We start from the raw sequence: 25,155 nt of genomic DNA, 5'->3' as shown, positions 1-25,155 counted from the left end.
TGAATGGACCATTGTAAAGCACTTAGAGTAGGCACGTACTGCATAGAAAAGCACTATGAAAATGCAATCCATTATTATTATTATTACAAGCTCACAACATGAGCTCGGCACCTCATATAAAGTTTTATTACGTTGGATTTGACCAATTGCCGCTGGCCTTTGTCACCTCCCTGGAAGTGATCTGATCCTATTTTTATTTTATTTGACTTCTTGTCGATTATTGTTTCAATCATGATCCTACCAGGACCATTCCCCACTGTTGATAAAAGCTTTAAATCTAGAGAAAAATGAGCAGAAGATGATTAGATGCCTGTTAGCAGCTTCTTTCTTTCCATGTTTGTTTTTGGGTTAATGATGAGTTGTAAGCGTGTCGTGTGTCGTGTGTATGTGCTGTAGGTCTGGCTGGGATACAGTCAGAGGAGGAGAACCAAGACGGAGCGTCTGGAAGAGCTGATATTTCTTGGAATGGTAAGTCCCTCAAGTCACTTGATTACAATGTGACTTGACAATTTTGTAGTACTGTATGTGTCCCAATGTTTGTGTTACTGACAATTTTAGATACACTACAATCTCTGTCCCGCGTAAAATCATCTCAGTCCAAGGAAAGGTGTGAAGGTATGCTGTGTATATAGAGTTGACTTTGGCACCTATAGGCTCCTGGAACATGTCGCTCCCTGCGAGGCTGTGACCTTAACGCTTAGCAAATGAGAGAGCAGGGAGCGACGATTGACTTCTCTCCCCCCAGGGGAAATCTAGAGTCAGGGGCTTCCAGGTGGAGGCGGGCCGGGGGTGATGAAATGCAGCATTGGTGAGCAGCGGTAATTACTAGCAGCACTGGTCGCAGTGTGAGCAGTTTAGGTAAAGTGAGAGTGTACATTTTACAGCTTGGATAGACCGCTTTTTATTACAGTTGGAAGTGTGTCGCAGTGGAGGCGGGGGTGATGAAATGTGGCATTGGTGAGCAGCCGTAATGACTAGCAGCACTGGTCGCAATGTGGGCAGTTTAGATGGAGTGAGAGAGTACATTTCACAGCTCAGATGGACTGCTTTTTATTACAGTTGGAAGTGTGTCGCAGTGAGCAGAGTTTATCACGTGTTATTGGGATGCTCGGGTGGCGCAGGGGTGAAATTCCTGCCCCACACCATGGAGACTAGTGGCCCTGTTTTCGCCGGTGCCTTACCCCTTATCCTTAAACTTCTTTTACTCTTTTACTATTTTTGAAAAACATTTTTGAATAGTTCAATTAGCCGATCTACAAACTCACAACGTGTCGATGTAGATCGGTTGGTTGAACAATTTTAAAATGTTTTTCAAAATGGTAAAATAGGCAAAGAAGTTTAGGGATCAGGGCAGTGACGAAAATAGATATGGGTTCGGCTGGACAGGACACTGTCCTACAATCAACACCTGCTGGAAGTGAGAGCCAAAGAAACATCAAGGATCTCGCTTATCAGCCACCTTGCTGGCACAACTTGGGGAGCCTCCGCCAAGACACTACGGATCTCCACACAAGCCCTGGTGTTCTCTGCTGCCGAGTACTGTGCCTCAGTCTGGAGTAGAAGCCTGCATGTGAAGAGGCTGGCTTCTTCCACGTGGGACCAGGAAGGATAATTCCATACTAAAAGGCTTTCTTACCTTATTTGTAGTAGTTACGTCCCCACCAAAGAGGTTCAGGTGTTATTTTGTGCAAAAGCGCATAAGCCCTCAATGAATTGCATTGAATTGCATTGAATTGAATGGGGCTATGGGGTGTTGTGCTAATTCGCTTATTTCCATCACTCAAAAATTAAATAAAATTGTATATATCCTCTCTTCATAATATAAATAGTTTCCCAAGCGGCACACTTTACTACTTATTTCGATGGAAATGAGCGAATTAGCACAAAAACCCAACCCCCATTGAGGGCTTATATTAGGGGAAATAGCCAATAATGCACTTTTACACAAAACACCTGGACCTCTTTGTTGGGGACGTAACAACTACAAATAAAAGTAAGAAAGCCTTCTAGTATGGAATTCTCCTTTAAGAGTGTGGCTTTGTGACACTGAGGTGGACATATGACGACGATACACGGAAGATGCCTCCTGTTTTTTTTTTTTTTTGTCAAATAGGTTTTTATTGAGAACAGATTATAAATTGTTGTAGATAAAACGTGATATGAATTACATTGTTCTTTTATAGAAAACAAAAAATGAAAGAAAAAATACAAGGACAAAAAAGAGAAAGAAACCCCTCAATCCTCCCACCCATACTGCTCAGTGACACCGCATACTAGAATAAAATAGTAATTTGAAAAATGGAAAACATCTGAAAGAAAATGTCGTACAGTCAACCACATCAGTGGTATCCTGTCTAGATGCCTCCTGTTTTTAGCAGGAGGGAAGCCGGGAGGGGAGGTGAACTCTGTCGCTGCACTAGCAACTCCTTCAGGTGGCTCAGGGCACCTACAGTAACTCCTCTGGTGAAAGAATCAGACGGGCGACATCGTGTCGCTCTCTCCAATGAGCCAACCAGTGGGAGGTCAGGAGGTCAACGGACTACGGTACAAGGAGAAATGGGGAACGACTGAATTCAGAGAGAATGGGGGGGGGGGGGGGGGGGGGGCAGGGATCAAAAGCATTTAAAAACAAAAAACTAGCCTGCAGGCTTCACGCTAGAGTGCATAGCACAAAGAGTTTTTGTCCTTCTTAATTAACCGTCCCAGTATTGTTGCTGTGGTTCCACCAGGCTCCTGCTGAGGATCAGCACGGACCCAGCTCCGCTGAGCTGCAGGCACAGCAGGCGGACGCCAGCAGGAGGCTGGTTCAGGACCGGAACGAGGCGGAGTACCAGAGGGCCCTGGTGAACATCAAGGAGTCTGTTCGAGTGGTGGACGGGCCTGACATGAAGGAGACCCTCCAGGAGCAGATACGACAGTGGTTCATCGAATGCAGGTAAATAGTTAGTCTGCATACAGCAACGTACCTCCTAGAAAGAGCGTAATAGCAGCCATATTGGAAAGAAACTGGGCTTCTTACTTACTTCCTTCATGGGTGTTATACCAAGGCTCTGTTCCATTCTGGTCAAACAGAGTCAGGGTGTTGATACTGTCCGTGTTGGCTCACTCCGTGTAACTCTGAGACCCCTTCTCCACCGGTTGGTTCCCAATGGGAACCGGTTCAGTTCTTTTTGGTTCTTAGTCCATGAGCCAGAGCTCCAAAATTGGGACGTTAATTATTATGAATTGAGTGGGCAAAACTATACCTGCATTATATTGTTTATAGGATCATTATAAGTAAATAAATATATGATACCCGTTCCACAGCAGTAGCTTTTTCATATACAGGGCTTGACATTAACCTTTTGAGGCACTTGTCCGTACACAAAAGTCACTTGTCCGGAGCACGAGCACACACAAATTCATTTTAAATCAACTAACTAAGTTAGTTTGTTGAATAAATGTTTGAATTTGTGTGTGTGTGTGTGTGTGTGTGTGTGTGTGTGTGTGTGTGTGTGTGTGTGTGTGTGTGTGTGTGTGTGTGTGTGTGTGTGTGTGTGTGTGTGTGTGTGTGTGTGTGTGTGTGTGTGTGTGTGTGTGTGTGTGTGTAAGATGGAAAAGAATGCTTTTCATCACTGCTGCATGTCAACTTTACAAGCAGCGTCTGAGATGTGGTTATTGTAAAATAATACGATGTAACACTTAAAAAACGCATGCCTATGTACTTACATTATGTGTGTGCGCAGCAGAGATGCTGTATACAGTAATTGGCTGTACACACACACACTCCACATGGTGGACTATGTTATCTAGTAAGCATGTTGCCTCGGGGGGGCAAGCTAACAGATTACCGAAGAAGTAATACATTAGTTTTGTCATTTTCTGGCCTTCGCCTCGATTCTCACTTTTGTGCGTTACTCTAGATAAGAGATGGATGCTCGTACTCGAGGCAGAAAAAACCCCAGCTAGATTAAAAACATGTCATGTCTGTCGTCCGTGGGCTTTATCAGCGTAATGAAAATGAATGAATGAAGGAAGTAAAGCCCCCCCCGTCTCCTGGCAGCCGCCGCATCAAGGCTTCTGCATTGTATTATGATGTATGCCATGCCTTCATGGGATACGGATTTCTATTAATTTAACGGCGGGGGAATGAACTAACTCGTAAAAAGGAGAAAGCTGTGTCAACAACAAAAATGAGGTAGATTTCCTCCACTGCAGGCCCTGGTATTATTAACTGTTCAGAGAAGTATAGCAGTGCGATGGAACGGGAGAGGAGAGGAGGCCATAACGGCCTCATTTCCCCAGGGTTTCCTTGGCCCTCCCACAGAGACGAGTGATGGTCAGTGTAAAGAGAGCATGGTAGCAGCAGCAGCGCAGCGGTGGCTGATTATCGGCGTCTCTTGATTTATGTCTGGACAACGTTGGGGGCTATCCATTAATTAAGAGAAACGGGAGGGAGGGTCACAGCGGTTAACAGCAGCAGGGCTGTATTTTGTCTACTGGATGCAGTGATTTCCTAAGATCCTCAAATTTCAAGTATTACTATTATGCACTAAAGTCCTCATTGTACATTTAACCCGGAGGGTGTACTACAAATAGAACCTAGGACCCTTGCAGATCTGTTTGGTTCCATTTGTACACTCCCAGGGCCATATTTTAACGGCGGAACTTTGCAACATGGTCTTAACTTTTGCCGTGGGAATACGGTTCAGCCGCAGCGCCATGGATCTATCTAGAAGGCCTAAAATGTGTCCGCTATGTGTCTCCTTTGAGCTTTGAGCTGTATTTTGGGGCGTTACATTTGAGGCCTTCACCTTAAGAAATATGAAAACAAGTTTAGCACGGCGTGAGGCAGAGGTTCTCAACCTGTGGATGACCCGGGTGACAGTGAACTGATAATTTAAGTTCTTCTAAGGCCGTTTTAATACCTAAAATAAAAAATAGGCTATTACTGCATCAAAAGTAATCAGCAAATGGAAAACTATCCGCTCACAAATAACATGAATCTCCCACTCGTATGACTCTATGCTCCCGTCTCGGTTTCCAATGGCACTACAGTTCTGTGAGCACCGCATCGTGATTGGTCGAATATCTTTCCGGTCTGACTCTGAGCATGCAGAGACGACTTCCGTTACTTGGCTCTTGGGAGCTGTAGTTCCAGACTCTATAGCATTCGGAGATTGTGGAATAGTTAACTGACAGACAGACAGGCAGGCCCATGGCCTACACGTTCACCTCCCCTGTCTGCTGGCCTGGGAGGGGGGTCAGAACATAGTCTCCCCAGTGGATGGATCACAGTGGCCCATGGCCTACACGTTCACCTCCCCTGCTCCCTGTCCCTGCCCTCCCCTTTGACCTCGGCTCAGCCCCTGACAATGATGTAAGCACCGTGACGCCGGGCCAGAGGTCACGGCCCCAGAGGGGTTCAGTCATGGACCCCCCCCTCCAAGGAGAAGAGCAGTGATCTAGGAGGATAGGGGGCGGTCACATCCCATAGGATATCTCGCCCCCTGTATCCCCATGAGAACACAAGCCTTCCAGGAGGGTGGACTGTGTGATAGACTGGATGCTTAATTACATTTTTTGTAATGGTGTACTCCTCCTCCTGGAATGCAAGTGAAGTCTTGTTAAGCATTGATCAATGGAGTAAAGTTCATTTACTCAAGTGCTTTACTTAAAGGTCGACTTCGCCAAATTTCAACCTGTCTTCATATAATTGGTTCTCCCTAATGCTCATGATATGTTTCTTGGTCTCTGGCTCAGGAGGGCTGTGGACAGTTCAGAAAAGCCACCTACCAGTGACATTTTCTCCAAGCTCCGGGGAATTTAGGATGCTATAATGGAAGCCATGGTTCTCGCATCAATAAGTAGAATAATAATAATAAAAAACCCTGCCTAACGATGAAGTCACTGCTATGAGTTTCTGAACTGCCCACATCCCTCCTATGAGACAGACTGAGTAGGACGTTTTTTTATTTTATTTGTTGTTTTAGTATTTTATATCATTCACGTTAGTGATAGCCTCGGAAACCCAGACGTTTTTATTTCCAGGGAGAGAAAAAAACGTCTGGGACCGAGTCCACTTCAATTCGGCATAGAGTAGCGCGAACGTCGATCACTCTCTGCTGATTTCTGATTGTCTGCACCTTTGTTAAATTGACACACACATGCACACACGTACACACACTCCTCTCTTTCTCTCTCTCTGTCGCTCTAAGGTATATTAATGACATAGTAAAATGTTGATAGTAAAAGTGAAATGCCCCTTAGTAAAGTATGAGTAATGCGTCATCATGCACCGAATATATTGAGAATCGTGAATCACACTTGTATGACAAAAATAATAATTGCGGCTTTACTCTCAGCCCACCACTGGTATTTCTACAGGCCTTTTGGTTTTCAACGGTGTCTTCACATGACAATAAGACAATGTCATTTCTTTCCAGGGACGCAACTGGGAAGTTCCCGGACTTTCCCAACACCGAGGACGGAGGATCGGCTTCCATATTTGCTCAGAAGACACCCGAGCAGGTATGCAACTGTAACAGGCGTCTACTGTGGTCGCTGTCGGCCAGAAACCTCGCATCTCCATACTAGTGCTACACGATTAATGCTCAAAATATGAATCTCGATCACGATTCTCACACAATTCTCATTTTTTTCCCCATGAAAATATGTATTGTCTTTAGTCTGTAGTTGCTGGCTGCATTCGAAATATGGCAGCTGGAGCCATAACTACTGTGCTTTTAAACAGACAACATCAAAGTGCTTGACCTAAACCTCTCTTAATCTAAAGTCTCTCTCTTGTAGAAAAAGCATAAGAGTAACTTAAATGAATTGAACAGCCAGTTTTAGGTAGGATTCGCAACAGGAGGCTTTACTGCGATTGAAACGAATCCTGCTGCATATTATCGGAAAGTGCGCTTAATTTGGCAGGTGTGAACTGTGAAGGCTCATTCGTATTCTGGTGTGCATCAAACCCGAATTGTAATCCTCCAAAATACGGTGGTTTCGCTTTGCTTCAAAGCGAACTAAAAGTGTGGATCACAGCAGGTGTGAATGCAATCGCATTAAATATAGGGTGGGATGACCAAAGAATGTGCCATTGTGGGATGAAGAAGTTGGTATTTGGCGCACAAGGAGGAAGGCATTATTACACAGCGACGCTTAACAGTACCTTTGACTGTACTTGGCCTGGTCTTTTTCCCCTCTACACAAATAGATCTACAAGCTCACAATGCATCAGTGAGCTTGTAGATCTGCTATTTTCACCAATGAATGGTCCCCTAGAAACTCTGAGGACCCCCTAGGGGTGTCCTGGACCCCCTGTTGAAGACCCCTGCCGTACTGCATCATACAAGTGTGTCATGCGACGCGTTGAGAGTTTGTATATAGATCCTCTATTTTAATAAAGTAATGTTTTTGGACATATGAGGTTTCCACCCGAAAGAGATGCTACATCACTGTACTATAGACCTGGATGACAACATGTCTACTATCAAATCCTGTCCCATCTTGTTTTTTGTCATTGAGTGAAAATATGATATACCGTGTAGTGGGCGTGTAAACCACTTTAACCCATTTTGCGTGGGAACCCCTTTTGGTGTTTTAAGAATTTATACTTTAGCCATTGAAAAATAGCAGATCTACAAGCTCGAAATTTCGTCAACAAATAAAAACTAGACTAAAATGTTAGGAAGGGACTATAGTGGACTAGAGATCCAGTATAAGTCATTTTACACTTGGTTGCATGCTGAAAATAGCCGATCTACAAGCTCACAACGCGTCGCAGCGCGGCGCGTTGAGGGCATCAAGGCCAGAGTGGGCATCAAGGCCCACCAAAATACATTTTTGTCGACTAAATCAACTGTAGATTTAGTCGACTAAAATCGCAGGACATTTAGTCGACTAAAACTAGACTAACACTAAGGCATTCCAGGTGACTAAAATGTGACTAAAACTATTCAAAAGACTATGACTAAAACTAAAATCAAATTTTGCTGTCAAAAACAACACTGTTGTCAAGTAATACTGCCTGAAGCTCATAAACTCTGTCTCCCGTTGGCAAACAAACATGGGATTCCGTGTTGAGCGCCAGACGATTCATTGTGATTCTGTGATCTCACCGGGTATGGCTCTCGTCCCGTCAAACAGGTGGCAGCCGAGCTCCTCGCCAAGGAAGACGAGAGGGAGAAGAAGAAGAAGAAAAGCCAAGCAAAGAAAGCCGGAAAGGGGGACCAGAAGAAGAAGGGGAAAAGCAAAGGAAAGAAGGGGAAAGAGGACGTGGAGGTAAAACCGCAAAAAATAAACTAATCGTCCCGGCACTATAGAGGGTATGCGCGTGACATCATCATCAAACCAGGAAGTTATGCAGGAACGCCTACTGAGTGGCAAAAAACTACTTTCTGGCCTTGACAGCCCATGCATCCAAACAGAAAAGTCCTATCTGATTGCATTAAACAACGTTAAACAATGTTAAACTCACTTTGCATGTTGCTTTGCCACTCGATTTGCCACTCGATGTGCCATTCACTTTAAGCATGCGCATACCCTCTATTGTCAACCAGGTAGGAATGCGTACATTACGTCAGATTTGGTGTTCTATCTATAAAACATGCAATGCTGCTTATAAAATGAATGGTGGCGAGTCAACCGGATTAAAGACTACACTGTATCAACTAGCACTACAAATGCCAGAGTTTCGAGCATAATAGGAACTAGCAGTATGTACACTTCAGCTGATTGAATAGTGTGAGTAGCTAATGTATGTCTAAACTAAGTACTGCACCCCCAAGGAACAGCAATGTCCCTATGTTTAGAGTACCAACAGGGGGCGCTGTTGCACCACTCACTTCAGACTGGTCTGATTTTTACCCATTAAAACCAGGAAAGCATCTGTCATTTTAGATTTTTTGCGTTGGTTATTCAAAGAATAGCAGATAGACAAGCTCACAGTGCGTCACTGTCACTGAGAGCTTGTACGTCTGCTATTTTTGAACACTTCAAATCATGAGAGTGTGTGAGAACTACTGATTTAGAATGCATTTGTAGACTCTGCCATCATGTTTTAATGGGTTTGATTGAAAGACATAGCTAATGTGCAAGCTTACTGGATGCATAGCAGAAGCTAAAAGTGGGGGAGATTATTATTTTTTTTAACCGTAGGCTACTTCCCAAGTCATCTGGACTCTTGGAGTGCCTGGGGCCCTCAGCTTCCACACAAAAAAAAGAACAGCATGGAGGAGGGCATTCCCAAATCAAGTGCCTGGAGCTCTCAAACGTAATAAAGTGCACAAGGCAGAACTGATCAGTCCCACAGCACAGCACATCAATCTTTGTGGGGCTAAAGCTATGCACGCACGCGCACACACACGCAATTGAGATGGGGGTTGGTGGCCATATACAATATAATTTTGGGGGTCCTTGACTTGAAAAAGTGAGAATCACTGATATGTACAGTAGAAACGGCCACAGGTCTTAATGCGTTAAAGTGGTTTAAATAATTATAATTGCCCTCATAAGAACAGCTGTGGCCACTGGCCAGGTTTTTTCCATTAATGGTCTTATTTCTCCATGGGTAAAACTGGTAATGATTATAATGATTTAAATCAAACCTCCTTTGGCTCAAACTCTAAATCAACTCAATAAAATTGAAATGTGGTTTGGTGTGTTTTAGACAGACCGGCATATCACATTTCATTAATGTAGTATGGAAATGCATCTTCCAACCTGTTGGCAGTTCAACTCACACAGCTGTAATGGGAAAATGACATTTCAACCATACTAGTTAATTTCCTGAAACGCTATAGTCCCGCTGACTCAAATGTCACACAATTATCATACAAATCAATTTACAGGTTTGGTTGTCGACCGACCCATTCTAAAATGACAGATGTATTTATTGCTATTGAACCACAGCCAATGGAAATTACTGTCACCAAGAGGCAAGAAATGCTTTTATAGTAATTCCAGTCAAACATTCTTTAAATTATTTAATTGAGCCCAGAGTCGTGCAAGAAGGTGGGATTGTGATCAGAATGTCCCTGGATTGCTTTCTCATACCGGTTGACAAAACATAAATTACAATTTTAGGCATTTAGCAAATGCTCTTATCCAGTGCAAATGATAAAGTGCAAGATCGGAGTTATATGAATTATATGAAGCCTAGTCAACGAATGACCGACCGCATAATTGGTCTCGTAAATAGTTACGATGACCTGAGTTTGAATCTGACTCCCATCATGTCACGTGCATGACTCCCCTCTCTTTGTCATATAGGTTTACTGCATCTCTACACTCCTATCTTTAAAGTGCGTGCGTGCGTGCGTGCGTGCGTGCGTGCGTGCGTGCGTGCGTGCGTGATCCGACACAGCAGCACGCTCCCCCTGTCTTGTGCCATGCAACGAGTCTGTTAATGGGTTATCTGGCGCCTTCAGCTCTTATATTCTGGAATGTCTTTTATTATTCAGCTCTCTGAAGAGAACTGTCTCCAGGAAATAGTTCTGATTCCATCTGAGCATTCTGTAAATGGCCATGGATCCCAGTGGTATAAAGTAACTAAGTACATTTACTTAAGTATCTACTGCAATTTTGTGGTACTTTTTTTTCCAACTACATCTCAGAGGAATATTAAACTTTTTACTCCACTACAATTATTAGAAAACTTTAGGTACTAGTTACTGTACTTTGTATAGATTTGGATTATCTTTACAAATCATACATTAACCACTTCAGCCCTGGCTATTTGAAAGTAGCCGATCTACAAGATCAGATTTTTCAAAGTTAAGTAAGGAACAACTTGAATCTGTAGCACACAGACAAAGAAAATGTATTAAAAAAATGTATACATTGTATAGTATACATTTGAAACCTGTGAAGTTGGAAATTCTGCATAATGAGTACTTTAACCTTTGGTATTTTAAGTATATTTTGATTTTGATATATTTTGATCCACTACTGATGGATCCAGCTCTCCCGTTCCCCGGCTCAAAACACTCTGCGTGGTCCGACATTCCTCTTCCTGCGTTCCGCCTAAAAAACCCAACAAACCCGTCATATCTCAATTTTATGCTATGGTCTCAAATACACCGCTCCCTAGCTGCTGCTGCTGCTGCTGCTGCTGCAGCAGCAGCAGCAGCACTGAAACCAACGGGCGTTTTTCCAAAAAAATGGCTGACAAGTATAGGGAGAGATTATCAGGTCAGGCTCACGGCAGCTGTAAACCTTGGCACGTCGATAAAAACCATTACCCCAGATGAGAAATCATATGGTTTATAGTCTCTTAAAGATTCCCCTTTTTGTGTGAGAGAGCGTGTGTCTAGTCGGTGTGTTATCGATGACTTTTTAAATAATAATAAAAATAATTTATAACATCAGTACTGGAAAAGATGACAACATAGCAACAAAAAGTATATTGTTAAAAGGCTAAAGCACTATTTGATTAGGAATTATTGCTATATATATATATATATATATATATATATATATATATGCGCGTGTGTGTATATATGGCATTCTGGTGCCACTGAAAAAATCATCCATTAATTTTTCCCATACAGATTTACAAAAAATATTTACATCAATTATTTTAAGCCTCGAATCAAGCCATCTTGGTGAATCACCATAAAACCTTTAATTATGTGAAAAAAATAAAAGAATATTTAATGATATACTACATTAAATAAATCTCCATTTTATGTTTAAGTAACGGAGGTCCCTCCATCTATTCAGCAGGAAAAACTAATTCAGGTAGGGTGACAAAATTTCAGACAATCAGAAGAGAATACCCATTTACATATATATTTTATAGTGTCTGCTGTCATGACCTCCATGCATTTTCTGTTTAATAAAGAGCTGGAGCGACATTCATCAGAATAATTAATCAGAATATAGATCTATTTAACACTTTTTCTGTGGTTAAAATATGTATAATGGACCAAAGTAGTACCTTTATCTGTTTTCATTACTAATTATTTTGAGCAAACTGTTCATCGTTTAAACCTGTTGTTGGTGATGGCGGAGGCAGCTGGCTGCGACATGTGCGATGTCCATTACAGGCTCCACTCGTGTTTTTGTCAGCTCAGTTTGAACAGCTGAAATGTTGATCATACCTGTCCACCAGGGAGAGAGAGAGAGAGAAGAGGTCCCACCTCGCTAAGGGACTTCCCGTCACCGAAACATATTATGAACCAATGAACCATCCCATCAGACTCTGAAATGGAACATTGGCCTCTCGTGGGGACGTTTAGGCTGACAGAGGAAGGTTGATGCGATGCAGGGACAGAGAGACGTAAAACAGACCACGTCAATGAGACTGAGGAGGCCCTGACGTTGGTGGAACAAGTACTCTGATTTATTTTCAGAGTACTCCCATTTTGACCTCGGAATGATTCTACAAATGTCTTCTAAATCCTGACAGTTTTCTGAAAAAAACATGTTTCTATGTCAGTGGTGTGGTGCTCAAACATTTTTATATCAAGGACCCCCAAAAATATATGTAATTGGCCGCCGACCCCCATCTGAAAATATGTTGTTCCAGGGACACCCCAGTAGCAAAGATTTGAGTTAAAAATGTATACTCTGAAAGAGTATATATTTGAAATGTGCGCCACATTTTCACGATTTAAAAAAAATAGCAGATCTACAAGCTCATAGCGTGGCACAGAGTGCCGTGCTATGAGCTTGTAGATCTGCTATTTTTCAATAGCTAAAGTATAACATAATGCTTGAAACACAAAGGGGTTCCCTCTCCAGAATGGGTTAAAGGACAACTTCACTCACATTTCAACCTATTTTCATATAGTTCAGGGGTGCCCACGCTTTTTGACCAGCTCAACAAGATCTACCCACCCCCAACCTGAGGGGGGGCAGGGGCTTTGTAAATAGTAGGGGGCTTCCTCCCATCTTCCCAAGTGGTAGGTTTTCGGGTTTGCCTCACACGTTTTTATAAAAACTATAATTTGCCAGCAACACTCTTGAAGACAAAGCATTGCATTGCCTACTATAGAAGCCGTGAAGGGAGGTGACAGGCCCTTCAATCTATCAAGTCACCTTAACACTATTTTTAACCGGGGAATTCTTCAAAATAATGGCGCTAGAGTGGCAGCAGATGAGGCAGATTTTACTCTGTAAAGTCCCGCCTTCCGTTACCCTCCCCAAAATCGGGAGCCACAATCTTCCGTTCTCATACATCACGCTGGTACATCTAAAGTCTCTCTAGAAGCTTTTATATTCCAAACGAGATTACTTCCTGAAGTCAGAAATGAAGACAGAACATTGCCCTTTTGGTCAAAACCATGGAGAGCGAAGTGAACCAAGTGGTAGGGCTGTGAACCGTTCAGAAACCCAGCCATCAGTGACATCATCGATGGGCTAATAGAAACTGCAGGCTTTCTATTCCTGGAAAGTATGCTGGAAGCCATAATGAAGACGGATTTCTGAAGTGTCCACAGCCCTCCTATGATACACAGACAGTATCACAAGTATTGGTGAGGACCAATTACAGTATATGGAGATGGATTTGAAAATCCATCTTCAGCAATATTATGGGATAGCGGTGGCGGGCATTTTGTGGTGCCACAGATTCAAAGCCCATTTTTTTCCCATACGGATTTCCGAAAATATTTATATCAATTAGAGTATTTATATATATTAGAGTAGAAGTATAAAGTATCAAACATGGAAGTAGAAGTATAAAGTATCAAACATGGAAGTAGAAGTATAAAGTATCAAACATGGAAGTATCAAATGGAAATGGTAAAGTAAAAGTAACTCAAAAATTTTACTTAAGTACAGTGGGTCTTTCAATATCATTCACATGACTGTACTGGCACCTGGCACGCGCACACAGTCACATACACACAAACACGCACGCGCACAACCGCATGTGCGCACACACCCTCACACGGGTATTTTTCACATATAAATGTGTCATTCCCTATAAATGTGTGGCTGCAGGTGTGCCTGCAGGCCTTGCTGGTCTGAAGTATATTATAAATAAAGGGAATGTGTTCCAGATAAGGAAAACATGCATGGTCGCCGCCCTAAAGGTTCAGTCCATAAGTATAATCTAAAACACTCTCTTTGTGACATTGCCTGTGTTTACGTTGTGATTTACTGGAAGGCAGAGAACCTTTTCATCCATGGAATTCATTCTACTAAGCCGGCAGAACGGGATGGTTACTGTAGTACGTGATAAGATCGTGCATATCGGCCTATATTAAGTCCGTAAAAGCATTTCTTACACTCTGAATGTAAGCAGTACTTTTTTATTGACTTATGGCGGTTAAGAGGATTAAATTTAGCTCCTCTTTTTTTCCATCCTATACAAGACCGCACAGACGAATGTAGACGTTTCACGTCGTCCCTTTACCTAGCCTGGGTTCCAGCCAGTGTTGATTTCGTCGACTAAAACTAAGACGAAAATTGTTTGTCGACTACCTTTTTTCACTGACAAACTAAATAACTAAGCCATGATGGCTAACACTGACTAAATATACTGTCGATTTTGAAACAAATAAAAACTAGACTAAAATGTTAGGAAGGGACTAGTGGACAAGAGATCCAGTATAAGTCATTTTACACTTGGTTGCATGCTGAAAATAGCAGATCTACAAGCTCACAACGCGTCGCATTATGGGAATTGTAGTCCAGGAAGTAAGTGAGCCCAGTGTCCATGACATCAGGGACACTGGGCTCACTGCTAAAATCTAAAATATCTAAAACCACAAATTACACACAAAGTGTTCTAAATCTTCTAAACGTCATTAACATATATTTTTGCAAAAAGGGTGAAGTGTCCCTTTAAGGGGGAAAACAATAGTTCTACTTTTTTGTCCTCTTAAAGCTTGTGCGTTCAACGGTTCTGTAATATAACTAGATGTTTTTTGTGCCTTAGGAGGAGGAGAAGGGATGGAAGATGACACAGAGCAGGTTCCTCCCCACCGTCATGGAGGGATCCAAGATCTACAAAGGTAACATCATTGTTCCTCAACCTTGCAATGCTTCTGCTCTGGTCTGTTTGTGATTTTTATGGAGCAAGTAGCTTTTTAACCTGCCAGTGGTGTCAGGCGGGTACCATCATAGGTGTTGTGGTACCATCTGGAACAATGTGTGATAGCAAGTGTCTTTCCAAAGTCTGCATGCTTTGCTGACCTTGAGCTTTAGTCCTGAGGGGAGTCGAAAAAAAGTGCTCAGGGCATGGGGACAACGTTGGGCCTCTGCTCATGTCAAGAGTCTTGAGACAACATGTTGTGATTTGGCGCTATAATATAATACAATTGAATTAATTATTGGTGAACTATCGTTGTTGTTAAACTGATTGATAGTGATAATATGACAAAGTCTTGTGCATCAAGGGTGGCGTTGGTTTGTGTGTGTGTGTGTGTGTGTGTGTGTGTGTGTGTGTGTGTGTGTGTGTGTGTGTGGGGGGGGGGGGGGGTTGCCTCTTGTCGTTTACTTCCTCGTCTGTCAAACCTTTTTGTACGTCAAGGTTTCTCAAAGTGAGGTCGCCATCAAAATGAGGAACTGCTCATGATGCATTGCAACCTTTTATTTAATGATGTCCAAAATATGAACGGCAGGTTGACAGTGGTCCATTTCATTGAGGTGCTGCTGACCTTAGTAAATAAGTCTAAACGTGAAGAAGGCTTCACACTCATAGCCACGATGAAAGGTCTTCCCTGAAGATGATGTTTTTAGATTGTTATTTCAGTGAACACTGTCGCCAGTTAGAAGTTAGTCCAACGAGACATGCATATGAATATTCAGATCATAGTTTTCATTCTCTCCACTGTTATCTCCCCACCTACAGTATAAACAGTTGTAGAATTATGTACTAAATTTAATCTGACAACAAAAACATTCTCTTATGGGGGTCCCTGTCACAAAACTTTACCAATGGGGGTCCGTGGCCCTGATACGCATCAATTTGGGAGTCATTTGACAGGTAAATGTTTGAGGGCCACTGCCTGTAAGTCACTTTGACGAGCGAGCACACACAAGTGTCCCCCGCGGATCTAGATGGACAGTCCTGCTGCGTAACAACAGCATCCAGCCATCCCACAAATCAACCCAAACAAACAGACGCTCCTATGGTCCAAAACCTCTACCTTCCTGTCTCCCAGCGCTCTTTTGGTCCTTAGCAGAGGAAACGAGGTAGCGTGGCCTGCGCGTTCCTCCACCGTGCCATGTGACCCGTGTTGGGAGTCGTGCGCAAGAGGTCGTGCCCTCTTCTGCCTCCATCCGCTGGCCTCTCGCCCCCTCGTTGGGGCGCGTGCGCTCCTGAAGGCTCCTTTTGGAAAGCCCAAACTGTTTGTGTTCTGCTAAGTCAACAGCTATGCTGGTTGATGGTGCTGTTTTTGTCCCCGTCACTCAGTTTTAGTTGTTTTTGCTTTAGTTTTACAGCCGGCACTCAACCTTTCGCTTCCAGGTGTAATCATTCATTTTGGGAAACCAGAATTTCTGCTGTCCCCCGGCCGGCACGCGCGTCGTCGCATCAGTTCGTTCACGAAACGCGTGTAAACCCTTTTCTGTAGGGCAGAGGTGTTCAATTACGATAACTATAGAATGTAATGTGCAAGAAGTCCAGATGCTAATAAGTAAGTAGTGCTATAGGGCAGTGGTTCCAAAATGTTTTCATATCAAGGACCCCCAAATTGACACTTATTAGCCCTCGGACCCCCATTTGAAGAGATACGCCAAGGGAAGATTTTTATTACGCTTCTAGCAGTGATTCTCAAGCATTTTAATTTCAAGGACCCCCAGTTTGACATGCATTAGGCTACGGACCCCCCATTTAATGGCATTTCTATCTCTTGGGACCCCAATTTATGTTGTAAAATATATGTTAATTCATAACGGATCCATTTGTACACTCTCAGAGTTACAGACCCATAAGGGCCCATTTGGTTCCAAACTATCATTTAGCTGGGGATCCCCTGGAACTCCCTCAAGGACCCCTGGGGGTCCCCGGACCCCACTTTGGGAACCACTGAGCTATAGGGGCACCAGAGACTTGGACAGAAGGGAAGTGTGCACTGAGGGAGGAAGGTCAGAGGTCATTCCACAGCTTTGGGAGTCAGGAGATTGATCCAAGCTGGAACACAACCCAACTGATTGAACATTAAAATAAACATGAACACTTTTGAGATTTTCAAGTGTGCCCTGATCCAGAAAAGGTCGACAACTGCTGATTTTAAACAAACCTAATGAGAACAGAAGTTGGCAGGTGATCCGTGCCGCTTGGATGTATAGAGATGTAATTGAGTAAGGGGCTTAATGTGTAGCTCTGAGCTCAGTGGCTAGAGTAATGTAAGGTGTTCCATTTCCTGTAGTCGATACGTAGTAAGTAAGTAGCCTTGCCGAGCCATGAGGCCCATAGGGCAGGAGCCTATCTCCTGTTTCTGTAGCGTGAGGCAGCTTGATGTACAAGTACACCCCCTGGACATGACGCACATGTATACACCATACATACTTGTATGAGGTTGAGGCAGATTCTATTAAAGTTGTAACTTGGTTAATCTGAATGTTGTCAAACAGATGCTGTATCACCTCAAATCAATGGTCCATCTTATCGCTCTATACTATGGGGTGTTTAACAGGATGTTGATTTGTTCAAGGCTATTTGGGCGGGAACCCCTTTTGGTGTTTTAAGCATTATGTTATACTTTAGCTATTGAAAAATAGCAGATCTACAAGCTCATAGCGCGGCACCGAGTGCCACGCTACAAGCTTGTAGATCTGCTATTTTTGAAAAATTGTGAAAATGTGGCGCAAATCTTTGAATATATTCTTTCAGAGCGAACGTTTTTAACTCAAATATTTGCTTCTGGGGGGGTCCCTGGAACAACACATTTTGAGATTAGGGGGCACGGCCAATTAGATATAATTCTGGGGGTCCTTGACATGAGATAGTTTGAGAACCACTGACATAGAAACATGAGTTTTTCAGAAAACTGTCAGGATTTAGAATCGAGTTCAGGTCTAAATGGGTTAACTGTACCGGCTTGCTGATGGATGGTTCCTGCCACTGAATACAACCAAGAAAGTTGAGGTTCCTTGATATTACGATTCCCCTGATAAACAAGGTGATTGCGAGCTAAATTCTAAGATATAATGTCGGAAATGTGAGCACAAAAAGAAAAACCTTAAACATTTCAGGCCATGTCTTATTTGTATTTAATGAGTGGAAATGGAGCTTCAGTAAGTTTTTGTCCAGCAACTGTTAGATTCACTGCCAAACCCTTTCATCTTCCTGTGTGATGATTTCAGTTGCCCCAGACTAGATTCTCAAGTGTATTTTTTTGTTTGTTTTTTTTCAGAGCAGAGGAGTCAACCTCTGGGTTAATGCAAATGTCAGCTTTTTTTTTAAATTATTTTCATTTTCATAGTATTTGCCAGCGATTGATAGCTTTGTAGTCACAGTCTTCATTGAAGAGATTTTGAACATGGGGAGACCGCTAGACACAGCTTTACAATGCCTTCTATTGGGACCACATGATGAGGCTCAGAGTGGTTTTAAACAAGTCCAATTTAACCCCAATTATCTAAACCACTTACATGGAAGCGAGAACAAATGTGAAAGTTAAAAGTTGTTACCTGGGCCATGGCTCAGTGGTCCAGGCACCTTGGCTGGTAATCCAGTCTGGCAGTGTGCCGCGGGTTCGACTCCTGTTCCCGACGGCCTTTACTGCATATCTTCCCCCCCCATATCTCTCCCCATTTCCTGTCAGCCTACTGTATGTCCCTCCATAAAACATACACACAAAAAAAGGTGGTTACCTGAAATCTCCATTGTTAATGGCCCATTGCAATGCAGATCTACTTCCTTGGGTCAATCTGCAGGGATGACATACTGAACGTATCTCATATTTATGCTGCTCTCGCAGCCATATGGCCTATAATTAATTTTGTTGACTAAAAGTATGACGGAAAATATTTTTTTTACTGACAAACTAAATAATAAAAAGTAAGCCATGATGACTAAAACTTGAGAATTTTGAACAAATAAAAGCAAGACTAACATTTTAGGGAGGGACTAGTGTAGACGACATCCAGTAGGACAAAAGACAAGTCATTTTGTTTGGTTGCGCTCGGGTGTTGCGCTCTGAAAATGGCAGATCTACAAGCTCACAACGTGTTGCACTGTGACGTGTTGTAAAGTCAGCCACTTCGACGCTAAAAATGCCACATTTTTTTTTGTCAAAAATCAACTGTAGATTTGAGCCTGTGCCCTGTTGGCGTGATGGAGTGATGCGCTGTGGCCTTGAAGATTGTCTGTTTTTGAAACTCCTGAAAATAAAATTAGTTCATGGGGGTCCCTACATGGCCGTCGTTTGAATGTAGGCGTTCTAGAAATGCTGCAGAGCATTTTATTCCTGGACCGAGTCACCTGAGTCAGAGGGGGGTTTCTACACTTTACGATCAGAATGTGTTCTTGTAGGATTTCCCCCTCTCTCTCCATGCAGAGAAACGCACACAAATCACCACTGCAAACACCCTGAATCTGTCGCCACCACTCACACATGTTTACAAGGTCCCTCGGGGTGAGAATAAACACCGAATCAACAGGTTATTTACTACTGGACTCCGGGCTAAGGGAGACCATCTTGTTTTGAGGAACAGTGTCATTAGTCGTTTGTGCTCGTCAGTAACACATACTCACACACACAGTGCACACAAACGCATAGCTGGCCGCCCACACATACAGTATAAACAAAGTGTGCACACAGCACTCAGATTGCTGATTAACCTATTTAAACCGCAAAAGGATCTGTCATTTTTTATTTCTAAAAAGGCAGATATACATGTCGTTCATTCTTGGTAAACTTGTAGACCTGCTGTTTTAGAGAAAAAAAGTGAACATTTGTGGTAGTCTTTGTACATTTATTTCTAGCAAACATCTTTAACTCAAATTGTCCCTGGAACAAAACATTTTGAGATGGGGGTCCGTGGCCAACCAAGACATTATAATTTTGTGCATCCTTGACATGTAAACATATTTTCAGATGGGAGTCGGCGGTCAATTTCAATTACAATTGTTGGGGTCCTTGACATGAAATAGGTTGAAAATCTCTGACATAGAAACATAGGTTTTTCATGATTTAGAATACGTTTTTTTAATCTGGTCTCTGGTCTAAATGGGTTAATAGAGAAGTAGCCTCAGAAACCCAGACGTTTTTATTTCCAGGAAGAAAAAATAATAATCTGGGGAAAAAACCTGTTCAATTGTGGCATACAGTAGCGCGAATGGGTCTCTCACTATCTGCTAATTACTGGTCTGCAGCCTTATTCAATTGACACATCGCGCACACACACACACACACACACACACACACACACACACACACACACACACACACACACACACACACACACACACACACACACACACACACACACTCCTCTCTCCGTCACTAATTAATCAGGCTCATCTGCTGCAGGTGCATCTAGTTTCTGCCAGCAGACCTGCCGGGAGGTGCCTATGCCAGTAAAACCAGTGGATTGTTCCAGTCTAATAGAGAAGTAAAGATTATTTCACATTTAACTGAGCTGGAAAATAATGGAGTAGTTCCCCTTGTGGCTCAATAGCCGTCCGTCTTCCTGTGAGTCTACAGGAACCAGTAGGATGAAACGAGCAGTATAGTTCCTGTATATGTGTGACAGGTCAAATGCGTTTCTTCCCAGCTGTTCAGTCGCTTCCTAATGGGCACAATGGGAACACAAGGGAGACCCCGAATCACTACAACTTCCTCCTGGAGAGTGGCGTGGAAAGCAAAGATAAGGGTTTCCTGGTTCCTTCTGTGCCTAGTGCTGTAATAATAAAGAAAGGACACTAGTGTATTGTGCCAAGTGGCAGTGGCTCATTATGTAGAGACATTATTTTTGTCTGGGAAACGGAAGGTTCCCGGTTTCAATCCCGTCCTGGCATCGTGTTGAATTGTCCTTGAGCAAGACTCGGATGTACAGTATGGCTGTGTCTGATTTCTCTGTGTGAACTGTAACTGTTTCGAGAAAAGACAACACATTAACCATTATTGCCCAATCAAAATGCTGTAATTTGACAAAATACAGCATACATATGTAATACATTTGACAAATGTCTGCCAATTTTTTTCCGCCAACATTTAAAGTGTGTAAGATGGGGAGTTTAGGTAAAACCCATTATCGAGACCAAAAATGGCATAGTCCTTGAATATATGAGTAACACCATTAAATCATTTCACCACTTCTAGCACTCTAGTTTTCGGTGAGAATGTAAGGAAAGGTTTTACAGAGGTAGGATGGTCGAGTTAATGTGAGGAAGAACTGTTCTTTAAAATATATATTTTTTTATTTTCTCACGTATTCTAGCATTCTTGAAAACTACACTGTCTTTTTAAACCGTTCCGAAAGGCTCGAGGGTCACAAGACGTCAACGGTCACATCAATAACGATGTAAACATTCAGCTGAAGTCAGACAAAGAAATATGGCCTCCCCCTGGTGCCAGGCTCACTATATTTACTTCACCGAAAGAGTCCACCCAAGTTGGTTTTTTATATACAGTGTCATATTTTGGTTCCATAGACCTTGTCAGTGTTATAATGAATTGCATTTTTATAGCGCTTTTCCAAGTGCTCAAAGTGCTTTACAATGGTTCATTCTTTCATACATTGGGAGGTGAAGCGGCGAAAAGTCGACGCCAGCGTCCTCACTTCCCACATTCACACACCAATGGTGGCGAGCTCACACCGACCAACTCATTGGAGGCAATGTAGGGTTCAGTCTCTTGCCCAAGGACACTTTGACATGTTGACAGGAGGAGCCGGGATTTGAACCGCCGACCCAGGGATCATTGGACGACCTGCTCTACCTCCTGAGCCACAGCCACCCTACAAATGTGTTCCCAAATGCCTATAATCAGGGTTTGATGAAGCCATGCTTCTGCGTTTGATACGCTCCCTCTGGTCATTAATTTATTATCACCTGTGGGGATATGTTTTACCCTGAATTAACACTTTTCCTTCCCATTCAGGAGTTACGAGTTAATTGATAAAGAATCACTTCCCTCCCAATCACGAGTTACACAAGTTACGTTTGCATTGTTTGAGACTTTAAGATGCACAGGGTTTTCCTCGGATAGAGTGGGATAGGTGACGCGTTTGAATGACGTGACCGGAAATGATCAGTCACACTGGCTTGCTAGGGCTTCTGGGAAATTGAGGCGCAATGTAAATAAATAAAGTCTATGGCTCGTAATGGCTGCGCCCGTGCTTCACCGTTCCCCGTTGCTGTTTGTTGTCGGCACCGCAAAAGATTTTGGAACACTATTACAAACGATCACACACATTAATTAATCCAGCAGCCAAATGTTAAAACACATTAAGACCTGAGGCCGATTCTACAAATGCCTTCTAAATCAGCTTTTTCCGCATTTTTTTTTGAATAGTAGTAGTAGTAGAGAGTGACAGGAAACGGGTAGAGAGACAGGGAGTGACATGCAGCAAAGGTCGTCGGGCTCCGGCATCAAACCTGCGGCATGCTGTCAGGCAGATGTGCTTACAGCGTGAGACGAAGTGTCACGCTGTGAGCTTGTATATCTGCAATTTTTTCATAGTCAATGAAAATCAAAAATTACACTGATGCATATGTGTCTTAGTTAGAATTTAATTTGAATTTAATTTGAATATAACAATTGAAAAAGTTGACGAGATCTTTCCATTTAAAAGAATAAAATAACAAATGCAAAAATAGCTGATCTATGAGCTCAACGTTTGTAGATCAGCTATTTATTTTCTTTTATTTATTTTTTGACTTTGATTAGACTTTAGTGGTCCAGAAATGCATGAGAGAGCAGCATAAGTGTTGAGTTTGTTTATTTTTATGGAGATGTGCATATCGTAACTCTTTTTTTGTATTTATTATTAGAAAATGTCCCCCCTGGCCCTTTCTATTTTCCGTACACACATTCAAATGTCGTACAGTGTTCAACCGTCTCATGGATGTTTGCTGTGGCCCCTCTGACATTCCGAGCTCTCAGCTTTGATTGAGGAATCTCTCTTTGACCTTCTGTTATTATTACTATGTCAGAGACACAACCCCGCTCCGCATCACCTTTGAGTCCACTCCGAGGGGTGTAAAGAAAAACATCTTGCGCCTCGTTCACAGCTGCAAGTTTGCAGGAAGCAATTACAGGCCCTCGGTCAAAGCTGTTTAATTCTCCCTCGGTTGTAATTCGCCCCGTGAATGTCAGCCGCCACAACCTGGGGCGTCAGGTTACGTTCTTGAAAAGAAACGAGCCTTTGACTGGCTAATGAAGACCAGAACGTGGAACAGTGCATCGCTTGGATTTAGGCCTACTCTTGATACTTCTCCACTACTGTACATCTGAGAGGCAATAAACTATAAGACTATAAAGTTACTCATTAGTTACTTTGTAGATTTAGATTATAAATACATAATATGGATTTATCACCAGCATTGTTTTATACTTGGGCTATTTGCATATCTATCTACAATCTCAACAGGTGCTTTGTGAAAAATGTTGAATGATGAGTATGTAAGAGTTGCCGAGCTGTCAAGGCCCCAAGAATAGACTAAGTCCAATAATGTAGATATTTTGTTGTATTTATTTACCTCCAAAACTGATGAACAGCCCCATATGACGGATTGTCACAGCCCGGGTCTGAGGCAAAACTAAATACTGCAAAAATAATACTGGCCACAATACACTTTCAAAAACCAAAAGTAAGAAATAAACACTGTCTCTTTGCTGTCTCAAGCCAACTGAGCAATCTCCCCTCAACATTTCCAGCCTCCCTTATATACCAGGTGAGACCCACCCACAATGATTAGTAATTGGACAATCTACTCAAACAAGGTAAAACATGACCCATGAGATAGACTAACTATACAATTACACATTTCCTTAACATACTCTGAATGTATTTCAAGGCATCAAATAAATCACAAAACAATTACAATAGAATTAGGCAACACATATAAGGGTATATGATGCTACACATAGCCACACCTCCAAGGAGCTTGATGGCCGCCAATTAATGGAAGCAGCTGTGCAGTGTGCATTTGTAATGATCAGTTTTATATTGTGGAGTCTTCTAGTGTCTATAGGGCACGGGTTGCCCCGTGACAGAGTACTTTTACTTTGGTGCCGTAAGTAGCCTACAGTATATTTTGATGCCGATACAGTTGTACCTTTACTCAAGTAAAAATATTGACTACAGACCTTTTACTTTTACAGAGTATTTCTATATTGTATTGCTGCTTTTACTTAAGTTAAGAAAGAATACTTTGTTCCACCACTGCTCCCACAAAGCTTGAGGAGCAGCTCATTAGCCTGGTGGAGTCCACGCTGCGGCAGGTCTAGACTTCTCATATGAAGAGGAGTGATTGATTTGTAGTTTCTTAACAAGGCCCTGACCTCTCCTTGGCAAGCGTCTGGCATTAATGTGCTTCGTGTGACGCTGCGAGAGTGGAATAACACGATGCAGTTGGGACGTTTTCCTTTCTTCCCTTCATCTCTCTCCTTCGTTTCACCTACTTTAAATCACTGGGTTGAATCACAACCACCTCTGTGCCAAGGAGGCGGGGGACCCATTTGGTTAAGGTTTACCGCAGTACCTGCAGGATCAAATTCTCCATCCCTGCTGCAACCATGTTGTGTCTTGTCTAGTCTACGTTACAGTGACTCAGCATAAGTAAGTTTATACTGTACAATACATTAATTATCCCCGCTCTCTTCAAAAGTGTTTCCTCTGGAAGTGAGTTGCCTTGAGCAAGTTCAGTTCCATGGCTCAAGGAACTACACGGCTGTCTGTCCATCTAAACAAATTCCAAAACAACTGTAAGCTGGTTTTGTCAGTGAAAGAGTGTCCACCCTGAGACCAGGAGCTCGAGGTTTGATTCCGTGGCCGGGTCATACTATAAAAATGGGACCCAATGCCACCCTGCTTGGCACTCGGACTCGGCATCAAGGGTTGGATTGAGCGTCATATTGCGTCATGTCCAGGGTGTGTACTCTACTTGTACATGGCTGGGGATTGTACTTGTACATCAAGCCTCATCACGCTACGGAAATGGGAGATAATGGACAACATGGCGTGCAGCCCACGTGGCGCGACAAGGTTTACTGACGATGGGAGAAACTTTCTACATGCATGTACAAGAAAATAAATGCA

General features: G+C 42.7%; 1 protein-coding gene across 2 annotated transcripts in view; it reads left to right on the top strand.

The window, feature by feature from the left end:
* The window catches only part of drc11 (dynein regulatory complex subunit 11), a 106,252-nt gene that overhangs the window by 16,384 nt on the left and 64,713 nt on the right, over positions 1–25,155 (top strand). For both annotated transcript variants that reach the window (XM_079495383.1, XM_079495384.1), the window contains exons 7-11: positions 397–468; positions 2,730–2,935; positions 6,426–6,510; positions 8,134–8,268; positions 14,876–14,951. In XM_079495383.1, coding sequence (XP_079351509.1) covers positions 397–468; positions 2,730–2,935; positions 6,426–6,510; positions 8,134–8,268; positions 14,876–14,951 — 574 coding nt within the window. The remainder of the gene's footprint in view (positions 1–396; positions 469–2,729; positions 2,936–6,425; positions 6,511–8,133; positions 8,269–14,875; positions 14,952–25,155) is intronic.

Source organism: Electrona antarctica, assembly GCF_951216825.1.
Source record: "Electrona antarctica genome assembly, chromosome: 24".
Lineage (NCBI taxonomy): Eukaryota > Metazoa > Chordata > Actinopteri > Myctophiformes > Myctophidae > Electrona > Electrona antarctica.
This window is presented reverse-complemented; position numbering and strand designations above follow the sequence as displayed.